At 47.6% G+C, this 13,888-nt stretch overlaps 1 protein-coding gene across 3 annotated transcripts in view; it reads left to right on the top strand.

The window, feature by feature from the left end:
• Positions 1-13,888, top strand: part of PLXNA4 (plexin A4) — a 477,975-nt gene that overhangs the window by 348,563 nt on the left and 115,524 nt on the right. For all 3 annotated transcript variants that reach the window (XM_054221427.1, XM_054221409.1, XM_054221417.1), the window contains exons 6-7: positions 9,032-9,155; positions 12,543-12,696. In XM_054221427.1, the coding sequence (XP_054077402.1) occupies positions 9,032-9,155; positions 12,543-12,696 (278 nt within the window). The remainder of the gene's footprint in view (positions 1-9,031; positions 9,156-12,542; positions 12,697-13,888) is intronic.

Here is a 13,888-nt window from a genome sequence, read left to right as displayed (position 1 = left end):
CAATGGCCTTTTTCCCATCTTTGCCCACAGTCATCTTTGATGCCCGAAGAGTAGGTTTTTCAGGGAGGCGAGCCTGTTTGGGGTTAGACCCAAAGATGAAAGCAAGGGTCTGACTCCTTCCTCGGGTGCATATGAATTTGCTGAGAAAGTGTCCCCTCCTCTCACCTCCAGGACAGGTTACCCAGGAATGATCCTGCACGTGATCTCAGCTTGGATTTGCCCTTTTTTTTTCCTGCAGCATCTCCTGTCTTTCTGTCCCGAATGGAGTATTCCAGGCAGTGGATAAAGCTTAACTCCTTCATGCCAGGGAGAGCTAACTTTCAGCTATCCTCTGACAGGGATGGAGGGCAACCTGGAGGCCAGAAAGAGTAGAGAGGGAGGAATAGCTATTCGCCACATCACCACATAAAGCTTAAGGTCAATTACATCTACGTCTCGACATTTATGGCATTCCTATTCTTAGGACCCCAAGGGAACCTGGAAATGTCAAAACATTGCTAAAACTGACCTTAAACTTTACATGCAAATGGGACTGAATCTCCTTCCTTTTCCTGACTCCAGCCAGAAAATTGCTTTGGCTCCAGCAGGGAGAAAGGCAAATTTCAGCTGCTCCCTCCTTCCCCAGCCTTGCTCCCCCCTTGTGATAAAACCGTCACAGGACACACAAAGGCTGCTTTACGCGTTGGTCAGACTGTGGCTAAAACAAACCTCTCATTACATCCCCAGATCCCTGTTCCTGTTCGTGTCTCATCCTTCTTTCTAACTGGGAAACCAAAACCTTCTCCCCAGTAAAAAATGAAGCTGTCATATTGCATCTCATCCTGAAAGAGGGACCAGGCTAACGAGACTGATTCAGACCATCACAGCCAGATAGTTTGAATCTCCAGAGCCTCCTGGAAATTAATGTGTCTCTGTGTCCTGCAGTCCCTTTCCGACTCCTGTCCCCAGCCCTGGTTGAAAATGCCATTAGGAGGGTTTGCACTTGGCTTCCGCTGAGCTCCCTCTGCTGACCACCTTGCAAAAGGCATCACCGACCTACCTGGATGGTCTTCGAGGAGATAAACATCCCCTCTGTCCCCTGAGCAAGGACTTCGGGCAAAGCAGGGACAGGGAGTCTTCAGTGATCCTCTGTGCAATGCCTGTGCTGGGAAGGCAAGCTGGGGATACAGGTAGCACATGAAGTGACCCTCATCCAGAAGCTCTGTCGCTTTGTGTAGAGAGAGGAAAACCCAACTGATGGAGTGATGCCAGAAGTCTCCTTATTGCCTCCCAGGCTCCATAGCCCACCCCAGCTTTGCCCGGGACACAAATGCTGGTGTGGTACAAGGCTGAAGACTTTGAGGAACAGCCATCCTTTCTGTTATTTAGTTTTGGAGGAAGTGCCTCTTCTTCCTGGGGGCAAGGAGAGCTGCTACTGTGCCATGACTGCACCCCCTTGCTAGATTTCAGATTCCCAATTTGTTGATCTGTGCTGAGCTGGGGGATCCTCTTCAGTTTGACCCTTGCCAGCCACCTGCAATTGCAGCCTACCTCATCATGGGCTCTTGTTGGGCTGGGAAATCTCAGATTTCCCCTCGGAGATGAAGAGATCAGAGAAATGGAGAATCATTGTCTCTTGCCCTGTCTTGCGCCAGGACAGCTGGAACCACCTGGGCTTCTCAGGGTCTTCAAGTTGACACCTAAATACGATTTCCCTGAAAGCTTCCCTTCATCCCCTCTACCCGCCTTCATGGGAATTTTCCTGAACTTTCTCCTTGGATGTGTCTATTGAACACCCCTGTCTCTATTGAACACCATTGGAGGTGGCAGAAAGGTCAGACCACGACGGACAGGAAGGTGTGGGAATATTTGTGGCTTGGACTATGGGGATGTTCACACCAGTGATGTATGTTGCTGTCCTCATGGAGAGTCTGAGATGTGCAAGCTGGCTGCTGGACCCTTCGTCCCCACCTTTCTCCCCGCCCCCTATGTCCCCATCCCTGTTCCACCCAGGCCATGTTCTCTTTCCCCACCTCGTATTTTCTCTTGGTTAGGCATAAGGAGATTAGGAGACACATGAAAATCTTTCTGATAGGAGTCAAGGAGACAGACAGACAACCTGAGAAGACAAGAAGAAGGCAGTATCAAAAGATGGCGAATTTAAGGGGCAGATCTTAAGAGACATGAGAAAAGCATAGACAACTGTGTCCAAGCACAAAGACACAGAACTGGGAAGGGGTGAGGAATGAGATAGAGCAACATCTCCAACATGCACGAGCCAAGGACCTTGGTGTGAGTGACCCCACACCACAACAAAACGTCTAGCAATGAACAAACTGGGGAGGCAAAGGGGCATCCTGACATTGAGCCTGTGTCCCATCAAAATGTCCCATCCTGCCCCGGTGGCCTGTCCTTGGTGGTGTGAATGGGGTGTGCACTTGTTCCCACCTGCCACCTTGAGTTTACCAGCACTGGTGGGATGGTGTAAGGAAAGGGTGGCTGTGATTATTCTGTCAAAGGGTGGGTGAATTTGTCCCCTGGAGGAAATGTCACAGTTTGGAATCAGAAAGGAAAGCTGAAATGTCAAAACCTTTTGCAAAACAGCGATGCCTGTAAATTACCTGTTTGGAGGTGGTGGAGGGGTGTCATTTGCTGAGCTGACCCAAACCACTGAGCTGTCTCTCATGCTGCTCCCCCCACCTTTGGCATCAAATACAGATGCTTCATGAACCTTGTCTTCACTGCGAGCCCACCTCACCGGCCAGATTATGAGCCTCACGATGCAAAAGCACTCAAAAAAAAAGCTGCTGTGCATCAAATGGTTAGGCTTCTCCAAAAAGGATTAATTTGTTTGGATTTTGTTTCTTGGAATTCATTTTTTTTAATGGTAAGATTCTTTCTTTTTTTTTTTTTTCTGAATAAAAAAAATGTATAATGTGCTAATTGCCATTTGTAAAAAAAAGCCCCTCTGTTCTGAGTAGAAATGTCTGATCAGATCCAATCACCACTCTTTTGTCTTGAAAATTGTTTTTAATTGACAAAATTGTAGATAAGACCTTTTCCATTGCCAGAAAACTGACACTTTTTTTGTGTCTCATATTAGAAAAGTTGGATATTTTAGTCTGCTTCTGGGAAAATGAAGAAAAAGAAAACAGAATCAAAATCATCTCCTTTTTCAACAGCTATGGATATGAACAAGAAAGACTCAGTCAGGACTATATGCTGTTTTTTTGACTGCATTAATTCCACCTCCCCACAAGAAAAAAAAAGAAAAAAAGGTTTACAGAAACTTCCTCCTTGACTTTCTCTTCCCAGGACTATTTGTCTCTGTCTATTTTGTCCGCTCAGGGTGTCAGTTAGTTTGGTCTGTAGCAGGGACCACCAGATTTGGCTAATGGTGTGAATTAGCAGAAAAACTTTCCCCCTCTCCCCAAAGTCTTGTGGCCCCAGGCCACCGTATGGGTCTGTGGAACAGCTGAGCACCACGGACCTGGAAGTCGAAATTATAAGAGAAACTCACTGCACGATCTTATCAGGGTTTTGCATGTCTTAGAAAAATAATTGCCACTAAAAAGGCCAGGTACAAGGGCCATCGTGCCTTTTAAATGCATTTAATTTGCCATCACAGGTGATATAAGGGCTGCCTTGCCAGCAGGTATGACTAAGGGAAAAGCTCATGGGACTGTGAAGTAGTTTGACCCTAATGAATGGCCAGAGAGAATGCTGGACATCTTGGTCTGTAGAGCTCTCAGTGCAGCATGTGCCTTCATCCTGGTGCAAGAAATGGGAGCTGCAGGGGTGCATTGGCTCAGGTCCTAGGAGCATCTGCAGCTCTGCCAACCTCTGAGCACCCTGCTTGGGCGGGGACAGCACACCAGCACCTTCTCATTTCCCTCTGCTAAGAAATCAGGAGTCACCCAAAGCAAACTTGGGTATTTCTGGCAGTGGTGGGATGGAGAGCTGGACAAGAAGTAGGAGAGGCAGGTAGGCCTTCCCCTTGGAGGCACTTGTCCCGCCTCACTGCTCTCACAAGGTATGGCCTCAGTTAACACTTAGTTCTTGGCGTCACATCTCCCTTGCTCCCTTTCCTCTGCAAACAGCACATTTTCCCCATTTTTCCCCCTGTCCCTAGCCCCCACATGGTCAGAAGAGATCTTCCTATTTCAGTCATCTTCGGACTCCTGAACCAAGCTTCATCCCCTGCAGATGCTGTGATCACAGCCACTTTGTCACCGTTAGTCCAGATCCCATGAGGTCTGGATGGCAACGACACAATGCCAAGGTGGGAGAAAGGGGAGATGCAATGCTCCAGAGAAGTACGAGAGCGACTCTTCAGGATAAACTGGGGGATAAGGATCTGCAGGACTGTACAGTGAGGGTGCAGCAAGGTTCAGGACCCCACTATGTTGGGCATGCAGGAAAAAAAGATACAGCCAAAAAGAGTCAAGATGAAAAATAAATATAATATTTTTTAGCTTGTTGGTTTTTTTTTTGCAGGGGGGGGGATTGTGGGGTTTTTTTTTTGGTTGGTGTTTTTTCTACAGCAGGATGGTGAAGTGTCTTCACTGAGAGGCAAAGGCAGGTGAAAGCAGGCACATGGCTGGAAACCCTGCAATAGCACGATCAGTTTCCCACACTGCACAGCGAAAACAAAGAGTTTTCAGGTGGAGGAGAACCCCACTTGACTCTTCTTGTACCTGGTCTGTCCAGGTGCATGGAGGTCTTGGCTCTGTGCTCAGCCTCTCCAAAGATTTCTGGGCTTCAGATTAACCCACCTAACCTCAGACATTTAGGGATAAACCCTGGAGGTGGTGGAGTGAGTCTGGGCTTGGTTTGACCAAGGCCTAGGGAAGGCGGAAGAGCCCCTTAGCATCTCGTTGCAGAAATAGAATAGCGCCTTACCCCTCTGCAGCTGGTGTTTGCAGAATGTGGCCCCAACAGGTGGCTTTAGGTCCCAGATGGCAGACCTGGGATTTAACCAAGATCTCTTGGGTCCCAATCCAGGGCTGTCATCTCATCCTTAAGGAGACCTGGGCTTTGCTCTGCTCTCTCACATCCATCTCACATCTATGCCTCACTTTCCTGTCTCTGCGTAGTAACGTTTCAACCTCACAGAGATGTCGTGAAGTTTAATTAGCTCCAGGCAAAGCCCTTTGAGATCCTCAGATGAGAGGTGCTATAGAAGCGCAAAGTATTAATTTAACATTATTAAAATAATTGGTTAGTGAATGGTGAACAGAGGGTTAGCGTTAGCGGTATTTATTCTTAATGGGAGATGAGGAGGAAATAATATTCCTTATGGTTCAGCGGTAGGACTGGTTTCTTAGTGTTTGTATTAATGGTTTGGACAGAAGCAGGACACTTGCAATTGTTAAAGATGCAGCTGATAATGAAATAGCAGGTGCTATTAAGATGTACAGAGAAGTACCATGTCTACACCATAATCTTATGCAAATAAGTTCAGGAGTGGGAATATGCTCTTTTAGGTGTCTTAAGTGTAATGCGATGCCACTGGGTGGGAGTTACGCACCAGCTAATTATAGCGTGAATAGCATTGAATTAGGTTATATGGCAGTGGAAAGTGATCTCAGCATATTGACAGACCCAGCATGTTAGAGTCACTGATATTTTATTAAAGTGTAACAGTTATTGGCAGTACAAGGTGGTTTTTTGGGTTTTTTTTTCTGCATAAGCCGTATTAGACACACCAGATGAGAGCGCAGCAGAGTCACAGCAATCTCCCAGGCCCCAAAGTACGCGCTGACTCTCAACAGAGACAACAGCAATGATTAGTTGGGGTTGGGATACTTCATTATCCCATTCGCAGTCCAGCTGCCGTGTGCAGGCAGCTGCCTTCCAGGTGACCACTTTTCTAAGGCAGGCACTTGTGTCTGGAAGTACTTATTTATTAAAAGTCCCATTTGTCTCTATTTAGAAATTGCTGAAGTTACTTTTTGGGCTGGAATATCCCCTCTGGGCAGCTGCCTTCAGCGGCTGGGTCTTTTGCCATGTTTGTTTCTGTGTTTCAGCCAACACCATTCAGGGATTCGAGAGGCTGATGCTGGAGGGAAATACTTTGCTCTGCACACACTGAAACAATTTTCTGTGCTGTTCCCCTCCGACTCTTGGGGGAGGGCAGAACATTTTTGGCAGTGCAGAGGAAGACTGGAGGGGGAAGGTTACTTTATGACAGGTCTGTACCTTTTTCTGTTCCACTGAAGATCTGCATTTTGCCTCTGAAGAACCTCAATTGCAGGTGTCGGGTAGATGCCTGGGAGAGCGTGGTGTGTAAGCCCACAGGATGCTCCGTGTGCTCCAGCTCAGGATAGATAAGGTGGTCAAGGAAGAGGAGATGGGGGGAACCAAAAGGCTCTGGAGAAGAGCCCACATCACCTCTTTCTTCATGGATAAACCTGCAAAACCCACTGGCACGTGGATCCATCCCTTTAGTCTTGATTTATGCAGCATCTGGGATCAGTTGCCTGGAATGAATTATGCTGCTAGCTCAAGGAAGGGGTCTGTGATGTTGACTCAAGTGCCTGAACTCTGCAGTTGACGCAGACCCCAGCTCGGTTTGGTTCAGCTTGGCAGAGCTCCCCCATCATCAGACTCGAGCACCAGGCACAGTCAGGTCTTTTGGAGGTTTTCTCCCCACTTTGTTTTAAATTGAGAAATTACATTGAAAAAGTCAGTCAGTAAAAGTCAAAAGTTAGGAATTGGCAGAATTGAGGTCACCCGTGGAAAAAAAGGAATAATAATGTGTGATCCTGTAATTAAAGTCTGGCTTGCAGTGTGTCAGTGCAGGGAGCAGATTTAGGAGTGCAGAAGCTCCTTTCAGTCTAATTCCTGAGAGCCTGACACTGCAATCTTAACATTATATTAAAACCAGGCTTAGTTTGGTTTGGGTTTTTCATCATTTCATTACTTGGGTGGCAACACACCTTACAACAGATATCACGGCTGCAAGATGCGTCAGTCTAATATAGAGTGAGTTTTTGGTCTGAGGAGTTACGTGTCTTAAATGTGTATGACCAGTAAACAGCAAGATAAAATATATTCCTGCGCAGTGGTGGGGTGGGAATACAAACCACATTCCTCGATGCTTAACCTATACCCATGTGTTGTCCTTCTGTGCAAATGTGCTGGATGTGTTTGCAACCTACTGTGCTCTTACATTTGAACTGAGCCTGGGTATCTGCCCGTTTAATTTTAGAAAATCCAGACATTTCTGTTGTGTTGCAGCTGGAGGAAATAAACGGGAGGTAGCAGGACATCTTGAAGAATTCGGGCACTTGTGCTTTGACACCGAGCCCAAAAGGGTTTCCTTCCAAGCTATTCTCAGGAGAGGAGTTCCCATGCCCTGCAGAGCTCTGATGGGATTGCCATGCCTATTTGTTTTATAGAAGTGCTTACAAAAATCTCAGGTCTGCATTTTACCCTGGCTTTCGTTCCGCGATAGGGGACTTACAGTTTTGGGAGTAGTTAATCGTCTATCCATCCAACCCTCTGGAGACTGCACGTTTAAAATTCCTGATCCAGCATGCGGCAGCGCTAAAGGAGACTTAATGGGATGAAGGCTCCTAGGGAACGGAGAGTGGGAGCTGCAGTGCTGCTCTTGCTCTCTCAAATCTGCAAAACAAACCAAGAGCACGCTGAGAACAGCAGAGATTTCACTTTATGATTACTGCCACTGGAAATACAAAACTTTCCGCTACCAGAAAGACGGAGCAATTTGAGTTTGAAATTGGGGTGCTCATTTTATCTAGTGTCAGCCACTAGAGAGAAGCCAAGCCCTAAAGTTTTGGGCCAGATCCCAAGCTTTGTAATATTCAGGCTCAGCCATATATTGCGTTGCTTTTGCATCTGTTGCCTTAGATCCCTGTCTGCAAATCCCCATGCATATAGGCACAATCTCTGCTCCAGGGAGCAAGGACATTGAGGGCTGATCTTGGAGCTAACCCTCCAGCAGCCCCCGCGTGCTCTCACAACTAAGACTCCGAAGTCTGGGAGTGGGTGAATAATTTAACATCCGCACTTAGTCTTTATAGCTGATTTTAATGGGGGGTAATAGCACTGCTAATAACAAAATCCATTGAAGGCACCCTGTGCAAGTCCATAACATTAGCTTAATGGCAAAAGGTAATTGGCATGCAGTTGGAGCTGTCCTTTTGTATTAACCCTGTGGATTTCGAGGCAGACATCTTCCTTCCTTGAAGTGATGGCCTTGGCGGTGCACATGGAGTAAAATACAGATGTGTTTTATGCTAAGCAAATGCAAATCTGGATTGAAACAGGGCGCGCTGCTACCAATTCACATTGCTGGCTTGCGTTTACACTGGACAGACGAGGCAAGAGGCAGTGACAGTGCTGAGAGCACTGACAACAATTAGTGCGTGGTGTAAGCTTCATAAGCTTGTGCAGACCAGGTGCTGTGCACTCACCAATTTCACTGAAGTCTCACGAATTGGGAGCACCAGAATTTTTAAGATTCAACTCTGGGCACCTCCAGTCAGGCACTTTCAAACCAGTGCCCTCAATCGGCCTGGGACTACTTAGCAGCTGCAGGGCAATGGATGGGAGGGCTGCCTCTTCCCAGCAGAGAGGTACCAGCAGCCCAGAAGTACCACAGCAGGGCCAAAGAGCATGGACTATGCACGGCTACTCTAAAAGGACATCCTTGTGTAAGATGTCCCACTGCCCTTGGACAGGACAGATTTCAGGGCTGCCAAGGGAAGGTTACGCTGTACCGGCGATGTGGGTGGAGAGACAGAGCATCTCTAGAGCTGTGCATCCTACCCAAGGGATGGGGCTTCCACCCAACACACTTCCTCCTCTCATGGTGTCCTTACAACTCTCCAGCCTCAGGAGTGGTCCCACGGCTGCTAGCGCTGGAGTCAGAGCAGGAGTGTGGTTTTCCAGCTAGTGCGGTCCCAAAGGTTACAGTGTTGACTTTCCATCCAAAATCATTGTTCCTTCCATGTCCCAGGGTTGTGCTCACCCTCACAGCCTTTTGTCGTGCTAACTCTGTCCCTCTCTGTTCCCATTTGCGCAGGTGCACGAGGAAGGAGCGATGTGAACGCTCCAGCGAGCCTCGGAGATTCGCCTCAGAGATGAAGCAGTGTGTCCGGCTTACCGTGCATCCCAACAACATCTCCGTCTCCCAGTACAACGTATTGGTGAGGAACGTTAATCCTTGTCCCCCTCAAGTTTAATCTGCCCATGCAGTTTGTCAGACTCAGGTATGTGCCACCTGGGTTCAGCACGAGTGGGAAGGACTGGCAGCTGCACGCACGAGGTTCTCCAGAGTCTATTACCTTCCCCAGCAACTTTCCAGCACAGAGAAAGATTTGCCATGGGAGGACGTTTTGTCCTTGTTTATCCCCTCTCTAGAAGTGTGGAAGAGGTTTTCCTGTTTGCCATGGGGAGCTGAGAGTAGGTCTGAAGGGACTTTGTGCCCTTGCAATTGTTGTGTGCATACAGTGTAGTTGTTTACTTCATCGGGAGAGGGTTTTGTGTATGGCTGGACACAGACTTCAGGCATTATGAAATAACAAAATGACCTTCTAGGATAAGGACAAGTGAGGGATACCGTATGTTATTTCAATAAGCTCCAATTTTCTGTCACCTTGGGTGGAAATATGTCTGTCTTAAGCCATCAAGAACTCCACCCTGCTTCAGTTCCAGCACTGGGTATACAGAGCAGAGAGGCAGGATGCTATGCAGAGGAACCTAAGTCTGCCAAGGTTCATGCTCTCAGTGTGAAGGTTCATTCTCTGTCTTCCTCAGCACAAAGTTTAGCCTTTATGACCTTGAGCTACTCAAGTCAGCAGCCAACAAAGCCACACAGTGAATGCTGGTAGAGCAGTAGATGATCCTGATTTTCTGGACTTGAGACAAGAAATCTCTGTTGAAGTTCTAACCAGTTTGTGGTTTATCTCCTGACTCATGACAGCAGTACCTTATGTGGTGAGATCTCAACACCCTCTGAGAAGGAGACAGAGATCTATTTCGTTCAGGCTACTAGGGCTCTGTCCTTTTGGTCAAACTAGTTTGGGCTGTAATTGAGTTGATAACTCAGGCCCCAAAAGCTCCATCTCTGGATGAGTTGTTCACTAACCCCATACCCTGAAAGGTCTAAATGATGTTGCTCAAGGTACAGCTGCCAGACATCTTCCAGGTGACAAGTTTTGGAGTGCTAGGGTTTCTTCAGTGGTAATGAAATCGGCCTTTCAATGCCTGCATGTCCAATCATTGCTGCTTTGTTTCAGCCTCTTAACTTTGCTGTGACTTTACTTTCCTAGGCTTCAAACAGAACTGATCTGAGACATCTTGAGTCCTTTGTTCTTCTGGGAGTTCAAGGTTTCTTTTTCTTATTCTCTCAGTAGCGGTTGAATTCTTTCATGTTGGAATAAATCCTGGGGGACTAGCTGGCTCAGGGCGATTGAAATTGACAACAGAATAAAAGACCTTTACCTCTAGGTTACTCTGGCAGGGCAAGTCAACCCAGAGCTGCTGGGATCAGAAGTTGCTGTCGTCTGACTGGTACCCAGTAATTTGCATGAACATTTCAATGGGAGTCTCAGCCCAGTCCCAGATATACTGGTGTCCCAGCTCATACACAGTCACCACAGATAGTCTCTTGGCAAATCAAGAGGAGGGCACCAGCGAAGAAATGGCTGGTGGTGTCCTTACCAAGTCTCACTTGGATTCTAGCAAAGGGTCAATGATATTTAGTTCTTATCCACAGAGGCAGAGAGGGTATCTGTGTGGCCAGGCAATCTTTTAGATTTTAAGCACTAACAGGGACTTGGAAAATTGTATTTGAGTCTGTTTCAGTCTGTGGACTTGGAAAATTGAGTCTGTTTCAGTCCAGGGATGATGCTCTGGAATCTCTGAGGAGAGATACTTGCTGGGAGAAGGATCCATTCTTCCCTCATAAAAGCAGCTGCAGAGCAGCCATGTGTGTTGTAGGACTTCTTGTCTGTTCAGAGTGTGCAGTGGCTCATGATGTTTGTTGCCAAGCACTACTGGTCTATCCATTGGTGTCATCTTCTGCATGGCACATCTTCATTCTGCATTGCCCAGGCTCAGACAGAAATATTTATTAAGCAGAATAGTTTCCCCTTCTCCATTGCTAGCAGTGTATTAATGAGCAGGGAGAATGGATTTAGCCTGGGTGCTAAATCCATCCGAATAACCAAAGCTTTTTCCTACTCCCCATCCAAGACCAAAAAATCACCTTTCCTGTTGCCAAAAATGAACATACTCTCAAAAAGTTTTTATGTCAGCCAGGGCTAAGGCCTGTCTGCTCAGCCTTTCTTCCTGGTGGTGCCTAATGTGAATATCTCCAAGCCTTCCCTAAGTGAGGAAAACACAGTGTGGGGGAGCAGTACACATTATGTTATGTTATGTTGTCATCCTCTCCTGTTTTGTCACCTGGACTGGCCTCCTCTGTTCTTTGTGCTGTAGAAACAACAATTCAGCATGCATTTGTGTCTCCTTCTAGTGACTGTCACATCAGATAGGGCCTCAGCTAGCTCATGGAGGAGGCAAGTGTGGAGAGCATCTGCATTTGTGCCTGTGTCAAGTGGCTGGCTCTAGTGGTTGGTCACAAAACCTCTGAATTTATACTAACTAGTAGGTCATCCACAGGTGCTAGAAGTACCCTGGGATGCCTCTGTGTTAAGACATGGTCTAGTGGGTTGGGCAGGACCCTCAAAGATGGAACGCAGTGGTGCAGGACCTTAGCTGGTCTGGGAAGTTAGCAGCATGAGTGTCCTTCTCCAGAGAATAAACAGTGACATTCCTTTCCTTCGTGACCATGGGCAATGACATAGAAATTCCAGTGGGTGTCGTAAACTCTAAAAACATGGGCAATTTCTCCTTCACAGCTTTTTTTTATGTAAGGCAGCCCACAGCATGTCCCCAGGGCCAACTGCTTCTTTGGTGGGATGGGCAGGAGAGGTTTGCTGTGCCTCTAGAGACATCGTTTCTTTGTGGTGGACTGAAGGCTGTAACTAGACTCTCCTTACACAGGAACTTGGTGACAGAGCGCTCCCCCATCTGCTGATGCTAGGAGAGCAGGCCGTAGAGAGTTAGACTGGAGCGCTACAGTTTCTCTGTAGTCTGCAGAGTGCCTCTTGTGAGTAGTAGTCGCCTTCCTCAGAAACCGCGTGCCTTGGGGCCACCAAAGCCCTAGTCTCCACAGCTGGCCCCCAAAGACTCCCTGCCTAACCTTACACTTGCATGACAGATAGTGAGCACTCCCTCCTCTCCACTGACCCAGCCAGCACTGGGATGCAGTGCCGTTGTCCCTGCATAGCCACGTACCACTTGTGTCGGCATCAGCATCTCATCCCCTTCCCCCTCCGCACACACATCCCTCTCCTGAATCGCTGCTTTCTGTTGAAGGAGGATGCTCTCTCTAGCAAGAGGCTCTTTGTCCAACCTCTCCAGTGTAATTCTCTCCTGCTGACCCAGCTCTGTTGTTTGGCTTAGTATTTTCTCTTTTCTTTTTTTCTATCTATTCTTCCCTCCCTCCCTCCCTCCCTCTTTGCTTGCAGCTGGTCTTGGAGACCTACAATGTCCCCGAGCTGTCAGCAGGAGTCAATTGCACATTTGAGGACCTTTCGGAGATGGATGGCTTGGTGGTGGGCAGTCAGATCCAATGCATCTCACCAGCTGCCAAAGAGGTGCCCCAGATCGTCACAGAGAACGGTAGGTATCCTGCAGCTCCTCCGTCTGCACCACTTCTCCCTCCTTTCCTCACCCCACACCCCTGTGTCTCTCCTGCTTTCTCCGAAAGCAGAATTTGGATCATGGGAGCCTGGGGACAGAGTACGCAAAGCACAGGGAGTAGGTGGGACACTGTGCTGGTGCTTGTACTATGAGTTGTCTGAATGTGTGTGTGTTTATGTGTGCGCACGTGTGCAAGTGTCATGCTGCAATACCAGTACCTGCGTTAAGGTGCTTATATGTGTGATAGTATGTGTTTTCAGACTGCCACCGAGTGGCAGTTACATATATCCAGCAAAGACAAGAGATGATGTGGGATATTCACTCACCTTTTGTCCAGGCTGGTGTTATACAACCCAGGGAATGAGGCTGTACCTGCTCTCAACACATCTCGCCCTCTGCAGTGGCCAGAAAGTCCTGAAGACGTGAACGATCCTGTCCATAATTTCATCCTGCTCCTCCCAGATTTAGACTTGTATGCTCAGTTCCGTGTCTTTGTCTCTGACCTTTACTGACTTCAGTTGTGCCATTTTTTTTACTGGCTCCCTCTCCAGAGTGGTCCAGCACAGAAATAACTTGTCTCCAAGGATGCCCCCCACCCCTCAGTTTCCTGCCATTTTTTGTTTCCCTTTTCCAACAACTTTTCTAGGTACTTTCAAGAGCACCTGTGGCTCTTTGCAGGGACGTTATATAAAAACATTAACCCTACTGATCACCCCAAGAGACGCAGAGAGGATGATGCCATTTTTGTCCTTGACGTCGTGTGAAATTTTACAGTAAAGTTTGTCTCTGAAGATCCTCAGGCCACAGAAAATGAAGTGAAACAAACTGTCACCATCATCTCTGCTTTCCCCAGGCTGCCCACAGCTGCATGTGCTCTCCATGGCACCTCCAAAACAAGCCCCCAAAGGGCGGTTGCCACTTTCAGGTCCCACCAAGTTAACAGTCATGTTTGCCTACTAAGAGAGATGCCGGAAACTATTTCCTCAGTATGGACATCTGTCCCAGGCCAGTCTATAAACAACCAGCAAACAAAAATAGCAGTGGAAGCTGGAGGCAGGACAAGAGAGAGAGATTTATGTGAAGGATGGTTTCCAGAGAAGCTGGGCACCTACGGCTTGTATCAACTTCAGCAGCTGGTGGTCTGCACCTCTGCAAAGACCAAGTCCTCCAT

The sequence above is a fragment of the Rissa tridactyla genome, chromosome 1 (genome assembly GCF_028500815.1).
Source record: "Rissa tridactyla isolate bRisTri1 chromosome 1, bRisTri1.patW.cur.20221130, whole genome shotgun sequence".
NCBI classification, from domain to species: domain Eukaryota; kingdom Metazoa; phylum Chordata; class Aves; order Charadriiformes; family Laridae; genus Rissa; species Rissa tridactyla.
Note: the sequence above shows the minus strand (reverse complement) of the source record. Positions and strands in the feature narration are given on the sequence as shown.